At 43.2% G+C, this 21,376-nt stretch overlaps 1 protein-coding gene across 1 annotated transcript in view; it reads right to left on the reverse strand.

Annotated features, from left to right (window-relative positions):
* Window positions 1–2,957: 2,957 nt before the first annotated feature.
* Window positions 2,958–21,376, reverse strand: part of LOC311490283 (glypican-1-like) — a 49,916-nt gene continuing 31,497 nt past the window's right edge. The window contains exons 2-10 of the mRNA XM_084547697.1: window positions 13,766–13,924; window positions 12,062–12,279; window positions 11,478–11,651; window positions 9,808–9,973; window positions 9,578–9,708; window positions 8,954–9,091; window positions 8,500–8,630; window positions 4,955–5,130; window positions 2,958–4,621 (exon numbers count right to left, since the gene is read on the reverse strand). Of these exons, the coding sequence (XP_084403823.1) occupies window positions 4,428–4,621; window positions 4,955–5,130; window positions 8,500–8,630; window positions 8,954–9,091; window positions 9,578–9,708; window positions 9,808–9,973; window positions 11,478–11,651; window positions 12,062–12,279; window positions 13,766–13,924 (1,487 nt within the window). The 3' untranslated portion in view covers window positions 2,958–4,427. The remainder of the gene's footprint in view (window positions 4,622–4,954; window positions 5,131–8,499; window positions 8,631–8,953; window positions 9,092–9,577; window positions 9,709–9,807; window positions 9,974–11,477; window positions 11,652–12,061; window positions 12,280–13,765; window positions 13,925–21,376) is intronic.

Genomic DNA, 21,376 nt, shown 5'->3' on the forward strand with positions numbered 1-21,376 from the left:
GGATCAGGCTTGTTCCAGTGCATCCTACAGATACTTGATCAGTTTGGGATCAAGGGAATTTGGAGGCCAAGTCAACACCTTGTGCTGTTCTTCATGTTTTTTTGAGTGTGTGTGCCTGTCAGGCTGCATCCTGCTGAGGATGGCTGCTGCCATCAAGGAGTGTCATTGCTATGGGGTCGGGGGGGCATGGTCTGGTCTGGTCTAGGTGGGTGCTACATGTCTAGGTAACATCCACATGAATGCCAGGTCCAAAAGATTCCCAGCAGAACATTGTATTGTGACAAGATGATCAATGTTATTTAGTTCACCTGTCAGTGGTCATACTGTTGTGGCTGATTGGTGTATATGAGATCCATGAAGATATCTCACCTTGACATCCCAGAATTCTTGTTACTCTCTAGGGTCCCTACCACTTTTTTAATTTTACTGGTCTCTTAAAGATTTCAGATGTGACCAACTCGTACTCTTTCAATTACTCAACCTGGTCTCTGGAATCCGTGTGCTGCTGTTTCCAGCTCTCGGGTGAAAAATCAAAAGCATCAGCTGAGTGGTTTTTCCACTTCTTTCTGCCGAGATCTTTGGGTTAATTTGATTCATGAAAACATCTTCTGGAGCGGTGAGAGGGGAAAAAAGGCAGCGAGTCGATGGCCTCGTGTGTTACACAGGACCGCTGCGGTTCACCTGCGCTGGTGTTTTCTTTTTATCGTACTGAGTAGTCAGATCTCCTTTTAAGTCTGAGTTTCCTCTTCGCACCGTGAATGACACCAACCTGGGCTTTCTCTGCTAGATAAAAAAAAATGAATCTGAGCTGAACACGAGGCCTCGACATGTGGAGATATCATTTTTATGGGCTCATTAGACAGTGGCACCTTCTTTTTAAAAGTCCTATGACACCATAGTTGAAGAGTTTCAGCTGTATCTACTGCTGAGCTTGGATTACTCTTTTTAACACTGGCCACAATTAGATGTATTCATTTCCCTTTTGGTGACTGAACAACAGTATTACGGAACAGTGAGTGAACAGGGAGCACTAAAAAGTTTTTACCTCCCTGCAACAATTTAAAAGTTTTAATGACAACTGTGGTTTGGAAGCTGAAAACTTCACGGTGTGTGTGTGTGTGTGTGTGTTTTTTTTAGCCCTGGTGGCCTTGGATCAATTTCCTCTCTGTCTTTCATCTCCTTCATCCTGTGCCTCTTACACAGTGACTTTACAGCATTTTTCAGCCCAGACGGTCCATTTGCAGTCTCTCAACGTGACATTTCAGCTGGCAACAGCTTTTATGACACCGCGCCACGACAATAATCACTTTTATTCCGAGGCGAGCGAGTCCTCCACACATGGACCCGCACCTTAAAGGGCTGTGTACGTGTGTGAGTGTAAGCGAGAGGCAGGAAAATAGCGGGAGATGCTTCTTATCTTAAAGTCAGCAGTTGGAGGCATTTAAAAAGTCCTTCCAGCCACAGGTGGAGACCCAGAAATCGATTACAGAGCTGCTGTGTGCCACACGAGCAGAACAATAACCCGTCTCCAGAGTTAAGGTTATACTCTTTTAAAATTGCACAGCCAGAGTTGTGGAGCTTTTTGTGCGAAGCGGTAACTCAGTCCTGAGTGACTCAAACAGCAAACTTTGATCGCGGACAGGCAGCCCGGACGCAGCGCTGAGCTTCGATCAGCCTTCTTCGTGTCTGCCTCACTTGTCCAAATTCTGCTTTCTGCTTCCGCATCATTCACAGTCAGTTCAGACAGATGTTTACATCAGGCCCGCTCAGTCTCCCAGTTGGTGCTGAGAAGTGAAATGTGAGCCCCCCTACACTGAAACACCTGTAGTGAACTTTCTGTGCCTCTGTGTGTATGTGTGTGTGTGCTCCATTTCATTCTGTTGTATCAGATTTAAAAACATCAGCATCAGGGCGATAAATCATTCATTAACTTCAAACTCCCTGTCTGGTGCAGCATTGTCATTTCCCCCCCTCCAAGGCCCAGATGAGGCTTGTCAGTGTCTGGTAGAAAGAGCTAAACGTTTATTTATAGCCGAAGTGCAGCTAGCGAGTCTAGACGTTTAATAGTGAGAGCAGATTTGATGCTCTCGACTGGAGTGGGACGATATCTGGGAGAGGGTGTGGAATTTGCATCGCCTTGAAGTAGACCAGTGATCGGGAACAGACAGCATTATTGCTTTTTGATCTGTGCTGACTTTTATATGCGCATGCATCAATCAAAACATTATGACCACCTTCCTAATATTGTGTAGGTCTCCCTTGGGCCTCCAAAACAGTTGTGACTCATCAGAGAATGGACATGGGCCTTCTGAGGGTGTCCTGTCTGGAAACAGGATGTTGTTAGTGGGAGGCCTTTGGGTGCTATGGGTTGAGGGGAGGGGACTCTGTGGATCATCCCACAGATACTAGATTGGTTTGGGATCTAGTGAATTTGGAGGCCAGGTCAACACAGTATTTTTGAGTTGTTCCTAAACCATTTTTGTGTGTGTGCCTGTGTCAGGCTGCATCCTGCTGGGGATAGATGCTGCCATCAAGGAGTGTCATTGCTATGGGGTGGGGTGGGGGTGCCTGGTCTGGTCTAGGTGGGTGCTACATGTCTAAGTAACATCCACATGAATGCCAGGTCCAAAAGTTTCCCAGCAGAACACTGTATTGTCACAAGGTGATCGATGTTATTTACTTCTCCTGTCAATGGTCATAATGTTATGCCTGATCGATGTAAAACACTGCATCAGATCCAAAGTGCAAAAGACCAACAAAAAGTCTTAAAATGAGATGGAGTCAGTGATAAAAGCAATTGGCTGGCATTTTTGTAAAGTTTCTTTCTCTGCTAGCTACAGCTGCTTAAAGATGTATCCACCAATCGTCGCCTCTAAATCTCCCTAATTCATCTTTTTTAATCAATACATTCAAAAACAGAAGTGTTAAAACTAAGCTAAGCTATCTGCCTGCAGCTTCGTATTTAAAAAAAAGAAAAAAAAACAGAAATGAGAGGGTTATTAATCTTTTCTCGCAACTCCTGGCAACATTAATCACGCTGAGCTGAATTGCTGAACAAGTATTAGCTTTTAAATCATGTTGAAAAAAAAAATCCACTGCTACAATCAAACAGAGTTTAATGGATGAAATGTGTGATTAAATACACTGATGAATAAAAACCAGCTTAATACACAGCCCCAGCGTGTGTGAATGAATGTGTGTGTGTGTGTGTGTGTGTGTGTTTATAACACATCTGCCATTTGTGTGAATCAGGAGTCCCATATGTACCAGTATAGAGGTGCAGTCTGAAAGGAAGGGCATGCCGAGTAAACATCTGCAAATATCTTGTATGTACAAAAATGCTTTTGTGTCCTTGGTGATGATTTTTTTTTTGTTTGTTTTTTGGACATTACCAAACCTGAAAACGTTGCAACAAGTGTACAGTGTAATAAGCTTTGGTTTGACCTGCCGTGTATCAGCAACCGTGTGCATCCATCAATGAGTCCTGCGTTCTCTGTGGAGTGTCTTCCTGTGTTTTGTGTCTTATTATTGTTGTGTTTCAGTCAGATGTATCAGATTGATGTGCAATTTTCTGTCCTCAGAAAACCAAACGTAAGGAAACCGGTCGCGTGTGCTTGTTTGTGAGAGCCCTGATGAACAGAGTCCGCTTTGCTTCTTTACAAAGACGATTATAAAAGTGATCTCCTCTTGGATCGTTGAGTATACGGTCAGAGTGAGGTTAAGTCTCGCAATCACAACATCTCGTACATTTCAGGAGTGCGATAATTTATCTGCGATATTTCAAACAAGTCCTACTTTTTCTGTTTATGCCGACACACACACACACACCTAAAAACATCTGGACGACTACATCACAGATTAATGGGGGGGATTCATTTTTGCCAGTAGAGTATTATTATGCTGTACATTCATGGCTCAGTATGGTGCCAGTCTTTAAGCTAATGTACACAAACATTTACAGCAAACTGTACGCAAAACGTTTGTTTGGACTCAAGATATAAAATAACATTAAATTAAAAAAAAAAAAAAAGCCTTGTTTCGGGGCATGAGAGTATTTTTTTTTTTCTTTCACCGAGCTCTTCAGCCTGCTGACGGGACACTGGAGCCAAATGGATGTCATTATCTTCGTCATCACTCCCCTTCTTTGTCTTCCTTCAACCATCCCCATCCCAAGAATCCATTGAAACCAGCTCAACAAAGTAAATCATAAAATAAAACATATTAAAACGCAGCAAAATAAAGAATATAGTCAGTTTTTGTTCCTCCTGCTCAACGAAAATGTTCATTCATCCCCCATAACGTCTTTTTTTAATATTTTTTTTGTTTTTTGGCAAAGTTAAGTTCCAATCTTCTCCGAACTCTTGTCCCTTCCCGTGGTTCAGCCCAGCTCTGGACCTCAGAGTCTGACTGGAGGCAGCGGCGGTCCATCATCGCTGAAGAAGCAGCAGCAGCAGCAGGACGGTCAAAGGGAGCAGCAGTGGGAGGCTGCAGCGGCCGCTGGGAGACGTGGCAGCGCCTCTGACTCGGTTGTTATCCGGCGCGTAGGCGTACAATCCCGGCCTGCTCCGATGACACTGGCCACCTACGCACATCCCGCTTCCTGAGCCGCTGATGTCTTCACCTGGGGGTTGTGAGCAAGACGAAAAATCAGAAAAAGAAGCCGGTTAGTTTTTCTGTTTTTTTGTCACCTTCAATTGCTCCAACTTTCAGTTTTTACTGTAGATAAGCATCATGACAGGAATTAATGTTTTAATTGAGTCTTTTTTTGGAGTATTTTCACCTTTAAATCCCAGTTGACATCGAGTCTGGGGGAACTAAGCTAATTAGACTATTTATGCGCTTCGTGCAGCTTCACACACTGTGCATGTGTGAGAATGCAGACTGGTGAGTTTTGTAGGCGTGACAACAGACAGAGATGTCTCGTTTAGCACAAATATTAGAAATAAAAACCCACTTGCGTCCTGGAAGTCCACGTCGTTGCCTTCCAGGGCGTTTTTCAGCCTGTTGCTCATAATTTTGAGCTGCATGATCTGCTGCCGGATGGTCATGTCGGGCTTCGTGATGTCGAGCTCCACCTCCGGGTTGTTGATCTGGTTAGCCAGGCCGTCGCCCATCACCTCCGGAAGGTACCTGAGAGGAGAAGAGAAGAATCACTGACTTACACGTGTTCATAACCCATCAGCTGCACATTTACAGAGTTTGTTCCACTGTATGAAGATTAAATGTTGTTAAGCATTTTAATCTATTCTCTCTTTAAGCTCTTCTGTTATTAAGTACTAAGTCAGACCTATCTGAGCTTTCAGAGTTTCCCAGATGCAAAGACGAGTGCTTGTACTTCTGAGCTTGTGAGGATCGTCATAGAAAAAATGCATCACTTAGTCTCCAAGCTTAAAAGAATACTCCATGTTCTAAACTTGGAACTCTGATCGATAGTAAAATTGATGCAGCAGAAGCAGAAATGTTGTCTTCTTAGCCCACACACTCTTCTGAGCTGTCAAACCCCTGGCTTTTCTCAGTTTGACTGTCATCTGTAGAAAAACGTATAATGACAAGTTCAGGAGTGGGCGAAAGCGGACAGGTCAGCTCTTTTCTTTGTAACTCCATCCTGTTTTCATTAATTCATTCATTGTCTTCTGTAACTGCTTGTCTTGTGAAGGGACGCAGGGGGGAGCCTATCCCAGCTGTCACTGGGCGAGAAGTGGGGTACACCCTGGACAGGTTGCCAGTCTATCGCAGGGCTAACACAGAGAGACAAACAACCATTCACATTCACAGTCATACCTAAGGCCAGTTCAGAATCAACGAGCCTAACAAGCATGTCTTTGGACAGTGGGAGGAAGCTGCAGTACCCGGAGAGAACCCACACAGGAAGAACATACAAATTCCTCACAGAGAGGCCCCAGTCGGCCTGGACTCAAACCCAGAACCGTCTTGCTGTGAGGCATGCCACTGTGCCGCCCCAGTCCTATTTTATTAATAACCTCAGGTCCAACAAGACATCACTCGAGGCAGATTCCAAAACCTTTTGTGGCTCTAGAGGCAGCCGATAACCAGATTTTAGTAACTCAACCCTTAGACAAACACCCGTGTGTCTGTGTTAATCAAATAATAATTTATTATTATTTCCCCCATGGGCAAAATTCTTTCTCTGCATTTAACCCATTGATTTGTTCACTCAGCAGCATGTACACTCGGAGCAGTGGGCTGACACTTGCGCAGCTCCCGGGGAGCAGTTTTGGCAGCCATGGACATGGAGGGAAGCAAACCGATGACCCTACGCTCCCAAAGCTGCTTCTCCAGCCACTACTCGACACCTCCCCCAAAACAAATCGAGCGTAGCGTTAGTTCAGGCGGGCCACTGAGTCGAGACCAGCTCATCAGCTGATAGTTAATCAATGAGACAGCACACATCAAGTGACCGCTCAGCTAACAGCTCAGCTGAAGCAATAATGCTTTAGCCTATCTTCCTTTGCCGTTCCTCACCAACCCACCTCTGCCAGAGCTCCTCCTTTTGTGCCACCCGTCTTATCAGTGTCATTGTCTGTTCTGTATCGGTGTCTTTTCTGCTGCTGCTGCTTCTCTCATTCGCCTTGAGATTTCCACGTGTGCTCGTCGAAGGACAGAGTCATACCACCAAGAATAATTTACTGCAAATGCATACGTCGTCTGACTAAAGTAATCCTGACTGAACCACATAAAAGCCACTACTTTCGATTGTCAGCCATTAAAAAAATAAAAATAAATTGTTGTTCATTAAGAGAGGAGGCATTTTCTAAGTGAGGTGGACGAGCAGGCGTGCAGGTTTTCAGTTGGTCTCATTTGTCGCTTCATTTGTTTTAAATCATAAAACATAAGTGTTGCACAAGGTTACATGTAGTGTCTGGGAGCTGACTGAGTCAAAGCTGCGCATATTTTAATACTTATTTGGCAGAAAACGACTCACACAGAGATGGATTTTGAAGACGAGAGAAGGCAAGGATTTATAAAGGCTTATATTCATATTTCTGTCTACAGTAGATCTGGGAAATTACTATTTTTTTTTTTCAGTCAACATATGCCATAGGGCTAAATATTAAGATCTTGGGCCATTATTTGCCAGACACAGGTATTTAAACAAATATATTTCCTTAAGGCTTGGCAAAATGACTAAAGTAAATCATTACAACAATGAGAATAGTTAGTTTGTCACATTAAATGTCTGTGATGTGAATAATTTCCCACAAAATCTTCAGGTTAGATCAAATTAGAAGAATATGGCAATCAGACATTAACACGGAAATATATCTTCATGCCATAGTTTTAAATGAGAGCAGATGTGTGATGATAATGAATCATTAGCCAGGCTTAAACTAAACCTAACTCCAAGTAGCAGTCTATTCAAGAATTAATTTTGAGCTCCCATTTAATCCACTAGGTGTCGCTGCAGAGCTTCAAACTGTTTACAACAGTATTAATTCACCATGCCACGCAGACAGACACACACACACAAATTTCACTTTTCCTTTATCTGTCACACACAGTCAGCGATTCATCTATATTTCATGGTCTCTTGCACATTATTCAGACACACACACACACGCAGACACACCATCACACACACACACACACACAGACAAATACACAAGGGCATATTTATATTTCATGCTCTTTGACTGTCACACCTGAGAGGCTCTGCTCAGGATTAATCTCATCAGCTGGCTGTAATCCAACCACTTTGAAGAAAAGGCAGGTGTGTATGTGTTTGAGTTTGCGTAGCGTGGCTGGGTAAAGTACACACAAACACACACCCACACACATATCAACGTGCCATCAGATTGTTCTATAATCCATTTACACACGGATTAAAAGACGCGTGTGTGCCGGTGTGGCCGTGAACGCTTGCGATGCAAGATGTGAATTTCAAAACCGTTTTCAAATTGATGCTCATGGAAAAAAAAAAACAATAAAAAAAACCTTGGTATAAATTTCCATTCGGTGCAGCTTTCTCGGTTTGTCTGAGAAGAAATCGTTCGTTGCCTCTCCTGTTTAAACTCAAGTGCTACAAATGGGTTTTGACGAGAAGAGGAGTTCTGTATCATAGCAACTTTACGAGAAGCTAGTCGTTTCTCTGTGCTCTCTCCACTTCAGAAGCTTCTTTTAGCCTTTGAGTGATAAATAACACAAAGTTTCTCTCTGGAGTGAATCTTGTTTCTGCATGAATAAAACCAGCGCTGAACACATTTCAGACCTTGAGAGTGTTTTATTCAACACTCCACTGTTGATCTTATGAATGGAAGAGTGGTTGGGAGTGTTGCGCGTCCTTCCTTTCGGTCTTTAAAAAAACGAGTGTACTGGGTTTATGGATTGTAATCAAATGAAATGGACGACAAATACTGCATCGGCTAAAATAGAAGCCTTTAAGCTGAGTGTTTAGCAAAGAAACTGCAAATGCAGTTGAATCTAGACAGAATAGGTTAGACTCTTTTCAAAGTGTTCCTCACAGTTTTCCTGCTCTCTCACCTGGCTTTGGTAATGCCGTTCCAGCATTTATCGTGAGCGTTGCCTCCTGCCGCCAGTTTGCTGCAAAGCGCCACAGGGAGCTGGACCCAGTACTGACGCATCTCCCTCAGCTTACTGGAGAGATCTGACACCTGAGAACCAAGAGAGACGTTACAGTATATATATATATATATATATATATATATCTTTATATATCATTTGGTTTGGATACAGAATCTTAAACAACATCCTATTATGCAGCATATACATACAATACGACGACAAACTGGGATTTGCTCTGCACATGCAAAAATAATCAGGATTTAATTGTTTTCCATGTGCATGTACACAAAAAAAAGAAAATTTAAATTTTAACTGGAAACAAAAAATCGAGCAGAACCCAACTCATGTGAGGAGAAAGAGTTCTCCATTCACAGCGTTTACACAGAAACACGACACATGGAGATGCACACACCTGCTTTTCCAGTATGAGTCCAGCGGTCGGAGAGGGTTTGTACTCGGACGCAGTCAGGGAGCTGCTCTTCCTCTTCTGCTCATGAGGTGTGGGGCTTCCTGTTCCTGGTTCACCTGGATTTCCACATGTCTGGTACACCTACACACACACACACACACATATAAAGACACATAAACACACTTTAACAGAAACGAAGCTGTGAAGAATTGGCTGGTTAGCTTGTATTTGTGAGAACTGAAGCGGCCACTAGATGTCGCCACAGACAAGTGTTTCAAACTCTGAGGATGTTAGGCCTCTAAGATTGATACCAGACACTTTAATGCACTGATGTTTTCTTGAGTGGTAACTATTGAAGCACTGTGTATGCACTGTCTGTGTTGCAAATTACTGCAGCCTGATTATCCATCTGTGAAACCAACAAAACTAGGCTGCCTGGGGTGCAAGTTTTATGTGAATAACAGCTAATTGCTGAATGATATTAGGCCTGGGAATCAGATTCAACCGACACACTGAAGAGATTTCTGAAGGATTCAGGACAGCAAGCACGATGAGTTGCAGGGGACACTCTCCTGTGTGTTTGTATGCAGTTAGATCAAGTGAGACAAAGAGAGAGAGGCGTCGTGCCTTAGCTTGGAACACGTCCATGTTTTCCTGCAGGTAGTGCACAGCCTCGTAGATTTGAGCGGGGATGGAGGAGAGGACCACGTCGAGGCTGGGCTCTGTGCTGAAACTGGACGCCACCTGGATCATTGTGTCTGAACAAAGGAATGAGGACAGACACTGACGTAAAAAAAAAAAAAAAGAAAAATTTTCACATCACTTAAACTTGAAAATATATTCTAGATGTGTCTCACCTATGAGGTTCTGCCACTCAGGGTCCAGGTCAGCTTGGTTGGCCAGGCAGCCCTTCATGACGTTAGAGCAATAGTTGGAGCAGGGTTTAACGGAGGCCATGCCGTGACAGTGGGGGCAGTAAACCAGCTTCATCAGGGCCTTCACACACTCTGGGCCCAGAGGAACCTGGTGAGGGTGGACAGGAACGGTCACTGTTATACATCCCATTTCAAAATGTGCATCTGTAAACAGACTGCAGCTCTTCCGTGTCTCGGTTTCATTCAGAAGGAATGACAGTAGAGGGCAGTATTGCAACAGTATAAGGGACAACGCCTGAACAAGAAGACACTGATATCCCTTCCTTGTCAGTCTTTACACTGTACAAGGTTTCTATTTCATTGTCAGCGTCTGATCATGAATGCAAGTCATGAGAGGTGTCCAGTTCAACGCTGGAGCCATTTTAGCTGTGCTCCTCGCAGATTGAAAAGAGCTTGAAACCAGAGCTGTCTCCAAAACTGGAATCAACATCTTTTCTGACAGATGTTAAATGCATGCTTTGCAGTTTTATGCAGTGAGTTAGTAGACATTTTCTTACATGTCTTCACACACACACTGATTTCTGTGCTCCCTGGGTGCCTCGCATGGCTGCCCTCTAGTCCAAGTTTGCTCACTTGGATGGGTTAAAGGCAGAGCACCCATTCATCGCATGTGTACATACTGTATTTACAAGGCAAATAAGAGTTGATTTAATTTCCGTATGAGCCTCAGTCAACAGACGTAGTTCAGCTTGTTCTGTAATCTGTTCCCGTCAGCATCAGGTCATTTGATTCAGTGCTACATTATTGTTTTGTGGTGACGCAGTTTGACTGATTTTAAAAGCCTGCACAGATTAGATGCACTGTATACTGATGGATTACACAAGAACACGTTTAAAGAATGCGCTCGGATCGTATTTCAGGATTTTAGTAACCAGAAACTAAAGAAAAACACATTTACATTTAAGTAGAATATTTTGCAAAATGGATAAAAAAGATACATGCACTAATCTAATGCAGCAAATGCAGTAATCCTGCAGGGCATGAATGGAAAAAAGAAAAGAAAAAGATTGGTGTAAAAAGATATGTTGTGACCGTATCTGTTACGTCAAACCTTAAAAAATATATTTTTACGACAACAGACACAAACACTCGGTCACAGCCGACACTCTTTGTCTGTGAGAGTTTGGGAAAAACTGAGCAGAGAGCAGAAAAACATCATCACACCCATAATCTGACAACGGCGCTGTCATCCCTTCCAAATGAGAGCTTTGTTCTGACGGCAGAGTCTGACACTTCGTTTCTGATGATCTTTTGTTGTTTCTCATTTGTAGGGTGGAGACATTTTCTCCGACAGTTAGGGTGTGACGGCCATGCAGCCATCATATGTTTTCCTGGGACTCATCCCAGCAGGCCTCAGATGCACACAAACACGCTCTGAGTCATGTTTTCATCAGCTTCAGATGACAGTATTTGACTTTGAGACTTACGCGAACCCTAACCACTACTTGCTTAACCGCCAAACGCAATAAATTATATCATGATCACTTACTGTTTGTCCACAGTGAGAAGGAAGGCAGGTCACCGCAGTGTGACTCTGTGGACACATTTTTTTTTTTCACCAAAACATGAGCAATAGAAGGACACCCACTCACCTGCGAGACCTTCCTGATCACGTCTGTGCTCACTAACAGCCCCTGGACAAACGACCTGGCCGTGACAAAAGCCCGGATCACCTTCGCCTTCATGTCCCGAGGGACATCTCCGAACAGCCGCAGCGTCTCCAGTTGCTTGGCAACACATTCAAGGTAGTCGTCCGTTAGGGTCACCTGTGAGGCAGAGACGGAGCGGAAAGGTGTTTTTGAGTAAAGAGACACACACAATGCATTTACTTCCTTACGAGGCCAATGCAAATCAGACTACATTCAAAAGTAATAAAAGATGTAAAAACATTGTGTAATTGTGCTTTTCTATTAACTTGTCACACACATGACCCACAGCAGGTGCAGGGCCTGAAAAACTAGTTCACAAAATATCAAGTTTGTTTATTTGGTCCAAGTTTTGGTATGACTCAGTATAATTTAATCATTATTTGTGCAGCTGTGCCACTCCTCTCCACTCATCTCCTCACTGCAGCTCCCTGTTCTCTTCTTTGTTTTTCAAATTTCATCATTCTGCCTCTATCCATGATTTTTTTATTTTTTTTCCATCTCTGTGTTTTGAACTCGTCCGTACTCACATCTGCGGGTGAAGAGGCTTTAAATGTCCGCTCCAACAGGCGGGACCAGAATTCAGACAGGTTCTCGTCCAGGTTGAGAGCGGAGCCTCGGTAATACTGACGCAGGTCGGCGTAGAGTTCTCCGTACAGACGGGTGTTCTGGGAGTACAGGGGGCCGAGGGGTGACAGCGCCTCCTGCAGGGAGTGCTCAGATTGGCTGTGCAGCTCAGTGAAATACGCTGGAGGACGTAGAGGAAGATAAGAGATTAGATTTTATAAAAAAATAAGAATGAATGATTAACACATACATTGATCAGCCACAACATTAAAACCACTGACAGGAGAAGTGAACAACATTGACGATCTTGTGACAATTCAATGTTCTGCTGGGACACTTTTGGTCCTGGCATTCGTGTGGATTATACATGTACCACCCATTTAGACCAGACCAGGCACCCCCACCCCATGGCAATGGCACTCCTTGATGGCAGTAGCCATCCCCAGCAGGATGCAGCCTGACACAGGCACACACACAAACGGTTTAGGAACAACTCAAAAAAACATGAAAAACAGCACAAGGTGTTGACCTGTCCTCCAAATTCACTAGATCCCAAACTGATCAAGTATCTGTGGGATGATCCACAGAGGCCCCTCCCCTCAACCCATAGGACCCAAAGACATACACCACAGGACAACCTCAGAAGGCCCATGTCCATTCTCTGATGAGTCACAACTGTTTTGTGATAATGTTATGCCTGATTAGTGTACGCTTATCCAGCGTTCTTGATAAATTCTCGATTCCTGAATTTGAACATCTAACTATTTTTTATTATTTAACTGGGTTCCCTTGCATCCAGATGTATTCAGAGTGAGGGAGGTCAAACAGGGAGAGTAAGGAGACAGTGAGCTCGCCACTAAATTCTGGACTTGGTTTTTTCCCTCATGCTTCAAAGGCTGTGGACCAGTGCCAGCCTGTTCTAACCACAACCAGATGGACGGCCACATTAGTGCTACTGAGGTGGCCTGCTGCCTTCTCACTAATAATACTGTCCTCCTCTTCCTCTGACAAGTCCGCCTCCTGCTCTCCGTTTGTCTCCTTTCTTTCTTTCTTTCTTTCTTATGACTCATTGTTTCTTCTCAATATTAATGACGCATTTCTCACTTTCATCCGTCTCCCTTGTTGTTAGCGGTGGCCCTTCTCTGTCGTCTTCCTCCCTCCATCCCTCACTCTTTCTCTGATGTGCAGTGATCTGCAGACTCGGCTCCTCAGTGGGTCAACTGCTCATTAGCCGAACCAGCCGCTGCCCCGGGGGACACCCCTCTGTTTATGTGTGTGTGTGTGTATGAATGTAGGCAAGTGTGCATGTGTGCTTCCCCCCCTCCCCTCGAGATCAGGGGATCGGCTTATCACATTTCATTGTGTCTGGCTGACTCCACTCTCATTATAGCACCCAGTCAGGGGTCTCCTTGACACACACACACACAGGACACACACACATACACATTCACCCACACACTCCCCACCTCTATTGAAGCTGCGGGTATTGAGCGCTGAGCACAGCCAGAGCTTGTACCAAACACAAACCCTCGCAAATACACAACATACAAATGTCACACTCCTCTGAGCTCACTTCTGAAGCCTTGCTATTGAGCTCAACCAGTAATGAGTGTCTCGCACACACAAACACACGCAAACACACACACACACACACAAATAATACTCACTGTCGAAGCTCCTGTGGAGAGCGTTGAAGGCAGCCTGCAGCGACCTGCCGGCCTCTCTGATCAGCCCTTCGGTCTCTTGGGCGCTCAACCCGGCCAGTTTCTCCTCCATGGTGCTGGTACAGCATGTGGGACCTTGAGGACACATCCTCAGATGTTCACCTGGGGAAGACACAGAATCACTAATTAATTTAATTGCATTTCATTAATTTACATTACTGGCTAAAACATGCCAGCTCTCAAACATGTACATTTACCACCAAATCAAACGAGCATCCTACTCCCAGGCTTAAAGAAATGGGAGTTAAAGTCAATGGAGTCGTAACTGCATGTGTTGTTAGCCACTTCTCGTAGCGGCAACGGCTTTAGTCAAACATCCCGTTAACCTTTGGACGGATTTAGTGTAAGCAGAGGATGAATCCTGCAGACATCGGTAATCTTTTCTCCTTTCCATCCGTTTTCTGCAGCGTCTCCTGCGGTCGAAGCCTGTCAACATTTTTCTCCAGATATTCAAATGGAGACAAGGACCTTTGCTTTATGTCATACTTGTTTATTGTAACCCCTCCAGTTTCTAAAAAGGAGAAAAAAGCCAGAAAATCTGTGTTGTCTGCCCTCTATTGTCGAAAGTTTCAGGTACAATGTAGCGCTGTCACAAGTTGCTGAATCACACCGGTATATCACTGGAACACAGTGATATTCAGAGGATGTTAAGATGACCTTTAAATAAAAGAACTCCTACTATTATAAATACTCAGAGACAAGTAAAAGTTATATATTTATATAATGAAACCATGAAAAGCACTGTATATATTATGTATTATTGCAAATTTCTTCATAATTCTTCATATATTCCTGCAGTTAGTCATGAAATAAATGAAGTAGATTAGCCACAACTTTTAAAATCTATGTAGTCTACTGCCACAAATACCCTAATCCAATTCTGAATGTCTTGACAAATGCAGGATGGACTGTCACCATCAGGTTAAAAGCGTAAGGCAGCACATACTTTGGTTTCTGACTGAATACATGCAAAACTATTTTGGAACTATGCCAGCTGTCACTGGGCGAGAGGCGGGGTACACCCTGGACAGGTCTCCAGTCTATCGCAGGGCTAACACAGAGAGACAGACAACCATTCACACTCACATGCACACCTACGGCCAATTTAGAATAACCAATTAACTAACGAGCATGTGTTTGGACGGTGGGAGGAAGCCGGAGTATCCAGAGAGAACCCACAGGGTTCTGTGTGCAAACTGCACACAGAAAGGCCACAGATTGAATCCAGCCCAGAGCCTCCTTCCTGTGAGGCATCAGTGTCCCCCTGTAAGATGCATTATATGTAAAAATGTCTTTAAACTGAAAAAGCACTTTGCATACTTTAATGAACTTCACTGTAAGCAATTTCCCTTGTGGATCAATAAAGTTTATCTAAGTCTAAGTCAAGTCCAAGTACATATGTCCACAGAAAAAGAAAAATGAGTGTGAATCATTTCAGGCTTTAAAAGGCGCCTCAGTTAACCTGGTTATCAGGGTTTCACAGTAACAAATAAAAACAATGGTTACATTTAAACATTTAAATTACTATTTGACTGCAGTTTTTTTTTTCTTCTTTTTTTTGTTGTGGTTGTTTTTTTTTGCTTAGGTGAAGAATTTGCGTGCTCCTCACACAACTTCATGAATTATTTATGTCACTCTTGGAATACTTTTATAGATAGTTGCCAACCTGAGAAGCACTCCATACAGCAAATGCAACACAATTGGTTTATTTATAGCGACCGTGTTTGCTTTCAGGCTGTTTGTCTCGATACTAAGGCTATATGTTCTGTATTTCAATTGAACATCAGTAACGCTGAAGTATGTTGGTTTTAGAACTCAGTTTTGGTTGTGCAGCTGAAGCTTGTTAAAGGTTTTCTGCAGACGACCCTGGCTCGAGTGCAAGCATGAATCTTTACTGCATATCATACTCGTTTCGCCTCCAGTGGTTGAAGGTATACCGAGCTCCTTGCCTTTTACTGAAATATTAACGGCGGCCTGGAAATCTGAGTTTTGAAAGTTTCAGGTATGATGCAGGCCTGTCACGGAGAGCTAGAGCACACCGGCACATCGATGCATTACGGTGAGAGGTCAAGGTACTCTTCAAGTAAAAGAAGTTAAGAAATACTCCAAGACAAGTAAAAGTCATGCATTGATGGCGTGCAGATTATACAGAAGTACAGGAGAATTTGCTGCAAAAAGAAATTACGAAAATGGCACTATTCAGATCATCCTATTTATTATTTATTAACGCTTGCAGCAGCATTAGTTATGTATGTAAAATCTTAACCCTGTAAAAAGTAAAATAGATATAGTGGAGTAAAGCATTAAATCTGTACTCACCTGCCAGTTCATTAGGTACACTAGCCCAAAATCCTTAAAATGCATTCTCATATAAAAGTCCTGCACTAAATCTTAGCTTCATGATTCATGAAGGTTGTGGCATTCAAGTATTTGTTGTAAATAACTGAGAGAGCTGTTGATGCAGCTGTGTTTTCATTTTGGAGGCCGTGGTTTGTAGTGCTACTGAACTGTAGCGTGTTGCACCGACACACGTCTTTATTATTTTGACAACCCTTCTTAGTCGGTGGGCTAGGCTAAATAACAAAAACACATTTCAGTTTAACAGCACCACAAACTACATCCTCCAAAAGCCATGCAGCTAAAATGCCACCTTTCTGACACCATTTCAACATAAACTGAACGGTCATAGGGTGAATTTAGTGCTGAACGCAGATTTATTAGAATGCATTTGCTTTCACAAGTGTACCTAATGTTTTGGCAAGGGAGTGAATATAGTTTAGTACCTCAGACATATTCCCAGTGCTTAAATAAATGGATGTACTTTGTTCATTGCCCACCTCTCTGAGAATAAAACCCTAAAAATAGCCTATTAGATGTGCTTACAGGACGTACTAAAACTGATTAATTCTGCAAGTCCTGAAACTATTTCTCTCCTCCAGCCAGCTACTAAAGCCTGATCGTGACACACATTGATCATGAAAAAATGTAGACCTGAAAATGTCTCGCCTTTAGTGGTATTTTGTCAGTTTTTTATGAATATTCTCAGGCCCACGAGGGAAAATAAAAAAGTAAAATAAAATAAATATTTTCACACATCAGGTCTGCCAGACAGCCTAGAAATCAGTCTGCAGCATCAGTCCCTTGACAGACGAGCTGCCTCAGGATTTGTGCGTATGAGAAGGTTAGGGGTGAGTAAGTACCCCACAGCTGTGTGCATCACTGCTCTCTTCCTTCTGAGCAGGCCGTCGGCTGGTGTGCACGCCGTCTGTGTGTGTGTGTGTGTGCGTGCGTGGGCGGAAGGGTGTGGGTTGGGGGGCAGAATTCGTCCACCGCGGTAAGTGGAGCAGAAGAGGAGACGCCTTCATCATCGCTGCTCCATGAATCTTTCATCGGCATTGGCTGCTGTGTGTGTGTGTGAGAGAGATAACCGAGGACGAGATAAACAAAGCAGCTGGATTACAGGAAACAGCGCTTCGTGTACTACCTTAATTCCTTTCTTCTTGTCTTCTTTCGGATATTTAACTTCAAATACAGGGAGCGGATTTCCAGGCTGGCCTTGGAGCACGCCCACAGATTAGCCATGACTCTCATTTAATATTCTCATTTCTTCGATAGTCCTGAAGTGTCAAGTGCGGGTCATTCAGTCTGCGAGACTTTGAAAGCATTAAAAAATAAATAAATAAATAAATAAAATCTTTCAGCTAATCACACCTTCTTCTAAACGAGCGGCGTGTCTCATTATTAAAACTCGGAAAGAGCTTTGAAAAATGTTATCACATCCTCACACATAAGCTGTGAATTTCACGACGCCCACAATCCTGTCAGTCTGGTTTGTAGAGACAGAACTACTGCATCGTCTCTTTGTGTTGGAGGCTGATATTAGTACAGATTTACTGTCAGTTCTTCCAACTATTTGTCCTCGTACAAAGCACACGAAGACCCGTGTAGGAAGTTTTCGGCAGGTGAAGCGACGTTATCTTTTGATGGCTGCCACTTAATTAAAAGTTAGGCTTCCTTTATTTCTTATCAAAATATTAGTCTGGGCATGTCTCCACCAATATAGAGAAAATAAACGCCTCAGTCATTTTGTTTTAAACTAATTCCGCTCCACAGTGCTCATATGACGTGGATGACTATGTCACTGTTACACATCTGTCCATCGCCGCATAAAGCCAAGCCAAACGAACAACACGAAGAACAAGATTAACATCATTGAGAACAAGAACAAGAAGAGCAAGAAGGACAACAAGAACAGGAAGAAGAAGAAGAAGAAGAAGAAGCGATTTCCAAGATATTGAGCTGGTTAGCTTCAAAGCTTCACGTGCAGAGACAGAAAGACTGATGACCGAAAAAAACACACGTCATTTCACTGGCTGCAGCTTTTCCTTCTACACATATTCAGTTCAAGAGTCTAAAGCCTGTGACAGAAGTTTTCTATCAGCTTGAGACTTTTACATTTAATGAAGGTGTTAAAGCCAGCCAATAAAAATGGAAGACCAGAAGCTTTTCGTCTTCATATTCTTGTACTTGTACAACCAACGCAACCGGAATTTGAATAAATGAACAAAAATGGGGGCGGCACAGTGGAAAGTTGGTTAGCACTGATGCCTCACAGCCAGAAGGTGTTCGAATCCATGGACTGGGGCCTTTCTGTGTGGAGTTTGCATGTTCTCCCCGTATCTGCGTGGGTTCTCTCCAGGTACTCCGGCTTCCTCCCACCGTCCAAAGACATGCTTATAATGTTCGTTGGTGATTCTAAATTGGCCATAGGTGTGAATGTGAGTGTGAATGGTTGTCTGTCTCTCTGTGTTAGCCCTGCGATAGACTGGTGACCTGTCCAGGGTGTACCCCGCCTCTCGCCCGATGACAGCTGGGATAGGCTCCAGCCCCCCCGCCGCGAACCTTCACAGGAACAAGTGGTTACAGAAGATGAATGAATGAACGAAAATGGATGGATTGACTAAAATTCTGCTATAAAGTGCAAAATCCATGGTCAGTACTAATAAATATGCCTTTGTAATGCCGTTGGAGGAACTACTGTGCAACATCATATATGTGTTATCAGATTTAAAGGACAGCTTCATAATCTTTTAACTTGGATATTATTTTTCCGATATATTCATGTAAAAATTCTATATACATCCTTTCAGCTGAACATGTGCACAAAGCACAAGCTTGCAAGAAATTTACCCTATGTCATATTACATCCATCCAAGCAGATTGTTTTTACCACCAACAGGCTCAGAATCTGCTTCTAAGTGGCCACAGCATTATGGAAGAGATTGCCAGAGAAAAAGACTCGTGTCAAACATCCAAGAAGTTTAGTAGAGGTGATGTTTTTGCAGCAAGCAAGCTGAGTAATCTGGTGTTGTGTCAGAGAGTTGGAGTACAGGCAGGTTACTGTCCTATAAAATATTTAAAACACAAACACTTCCAGGTTGTTTCAACACAAACACTGCTTTACAGAGACGGGAAATGATGGTTAGTCATGCTCTAGATGGATGGAAACACCCCTGTCTGTCCACTGCAACTTGCAGACTATCATGTTTGCAGTTACCCATTTGGCTGAGATGGCGAGTGGCTCTCAAATCGGAGAATAAACCCTCCAATATTGCTGTTCAGAGATTGTAGAGACTTGACTACAGATAGGTTTTCTTAGTCTGGCGTCAGTACACATGAAAGCATGACAGGGTAAGGTCAAAAACAATCACAGAGTAAGTCAGGAGTATGGACAAAATATGAAAGTTTGTGGCAAAAACAAGAATGTAATTTGACGCAGCCAGGTGCCCCATAGGATTACATTGTTTTAGTGGTTCCAGGTACACTGTTCTTGCTCAACTGTGGACCAACTATGCTATTCATCATCATTTACACTCAATTAAGTATGAAAGTAAGGCACAAGCTCAAAAAAACCAAAATTATACTTAAAATTGTGCAACTTTACGAAGTAGGAAGGCTCTGATTTGGTATCTATGTAGTGTCAGTAAAGTCTGGTCTTGAGGGCTGAAACCACAACATCAGTCTTACATATGTGACTCGGCGGCAGCAGACGCCATCTTTGAGTCGTCACGTACTACAGATAATGTTAGCATTTTGTTGTCGGCCTGCTCACCGACGCGGACGGCACGGGGCGTTTACTACAAACACATATGCTTTACTGCATTCCTGGGTTGCTGGGTAATGGAAGCAGCTGGCATCCTGCTATAAAACCTTAATTTATTTGGAGAGACAGAAGCGAGCGCAGCGGTGACACGCTAGCACATGTGCACAAAGCACAAGCTTGCAAAGATGCTCACACATGCATACGGTTAAAGTACAGTAGCCGGAAAGAGCAGAAGGTCCAGAGTAGTGCCGGTTATCTGGGATTAAGTGCCTTTCTCAAGGGTTTCGTGACAGGAGAAGCTTTGGGCATTCATCTGCACGTAAAGGGAGAGTGAGATTATCAAAATGGTAGAGACTCCTTTTAGGCTAAGCCTCGAAGGAAAACACTGCTCTTAACTGAGAGGGGAGGAGAGGGAAGGAGAGATTTGCTCCACAGAGGGGAGATTCGGGTCAAATAAAATCAGCTTCTATAGGTGATTTGATTGCGCACACAGTTTTTGCCCTCGAGCATCAGCATATATTTAATAAAGTCCGCTTCTTGAGGGGCTAATACACACACACACACACACACACAGGTTGGCACTACACTTATTGGGATCCTCATTGAAATAATCCACTCTCTGGCGCCTGAGGCCTTTTTCAGAGGAGAAAAGTGCAATTCTCAGGGGAGTTGTGACTATCAGCAGAAAAAAAAAGTGTAAATTGGATATCTAGAATAGTTTGTCACTCCTTTGGATTTACAAAGGAGTGCTTTATGAGCAGCAGTTTATGTGAGGAAACCCACCAACATCTTGGAAACAGGTTTTGAACTGAGGAATGGGCTAAAATTCCTCCAAGCCGCTGTCGACGACTGATCAGCAGTTACCGAAAACGTTTAGTTGCTGTTATTGCTGCACAAGGGGGTCATATCAGATACTGAAATCAAGGCTCCACATAATTTTTCAACTCACAGATATGAACAAAGGATTCATTTCTTTCATTCGTGGTTGGGTTCTCTTGTCTACTTTCAATCCGCTGATGTTTTCAGTCATTTTTATGCAGAAATATTCAAAATTCTAGTGGTGTAATTAAGTGGGACTGTATGGTCTACTTTCCTCACTTCACAAGACACCTAACCTTTTAAAATAAAGTCTGGGCTTCGCTTGAATTTAACTACTTTGTAGGAAGTGGCGCGTGAGACAAACATATTCAAAGCTGCTCTTAATTGCCACTTTTAAAGTCACGATGACAAGTTTGCCCGGTGAGATACAATAGATCAAACGTACAGCTCGTTTTGAGACAGACACTCCTCGAGGGAGTTGGTTTTGTCACACATGACTGATTATGAGACACACACAGCTTCTTGTGGAAGTAAAACCAATGAATACCTGACCTATTCACTTCTGTAAACTTTACACAATTGCTGCTTGTTGTGATGTCGGTTTGAGCAGACAAAGTAAATGTAACTTCCTC

The sequence above is a fragment of the Chelon labrosus genome (assembly GCF_963514085.1).
Source record: "Chelon labrosus genome assembly, chromosome: 7".
NCBI classification, from domain to species: domain Eukaryota; kingdom Metazoa; phylum Chordata; class Actinopteri; order Mugiliformes; family Mugilidae; genus Chelon; species Chelon labrosus.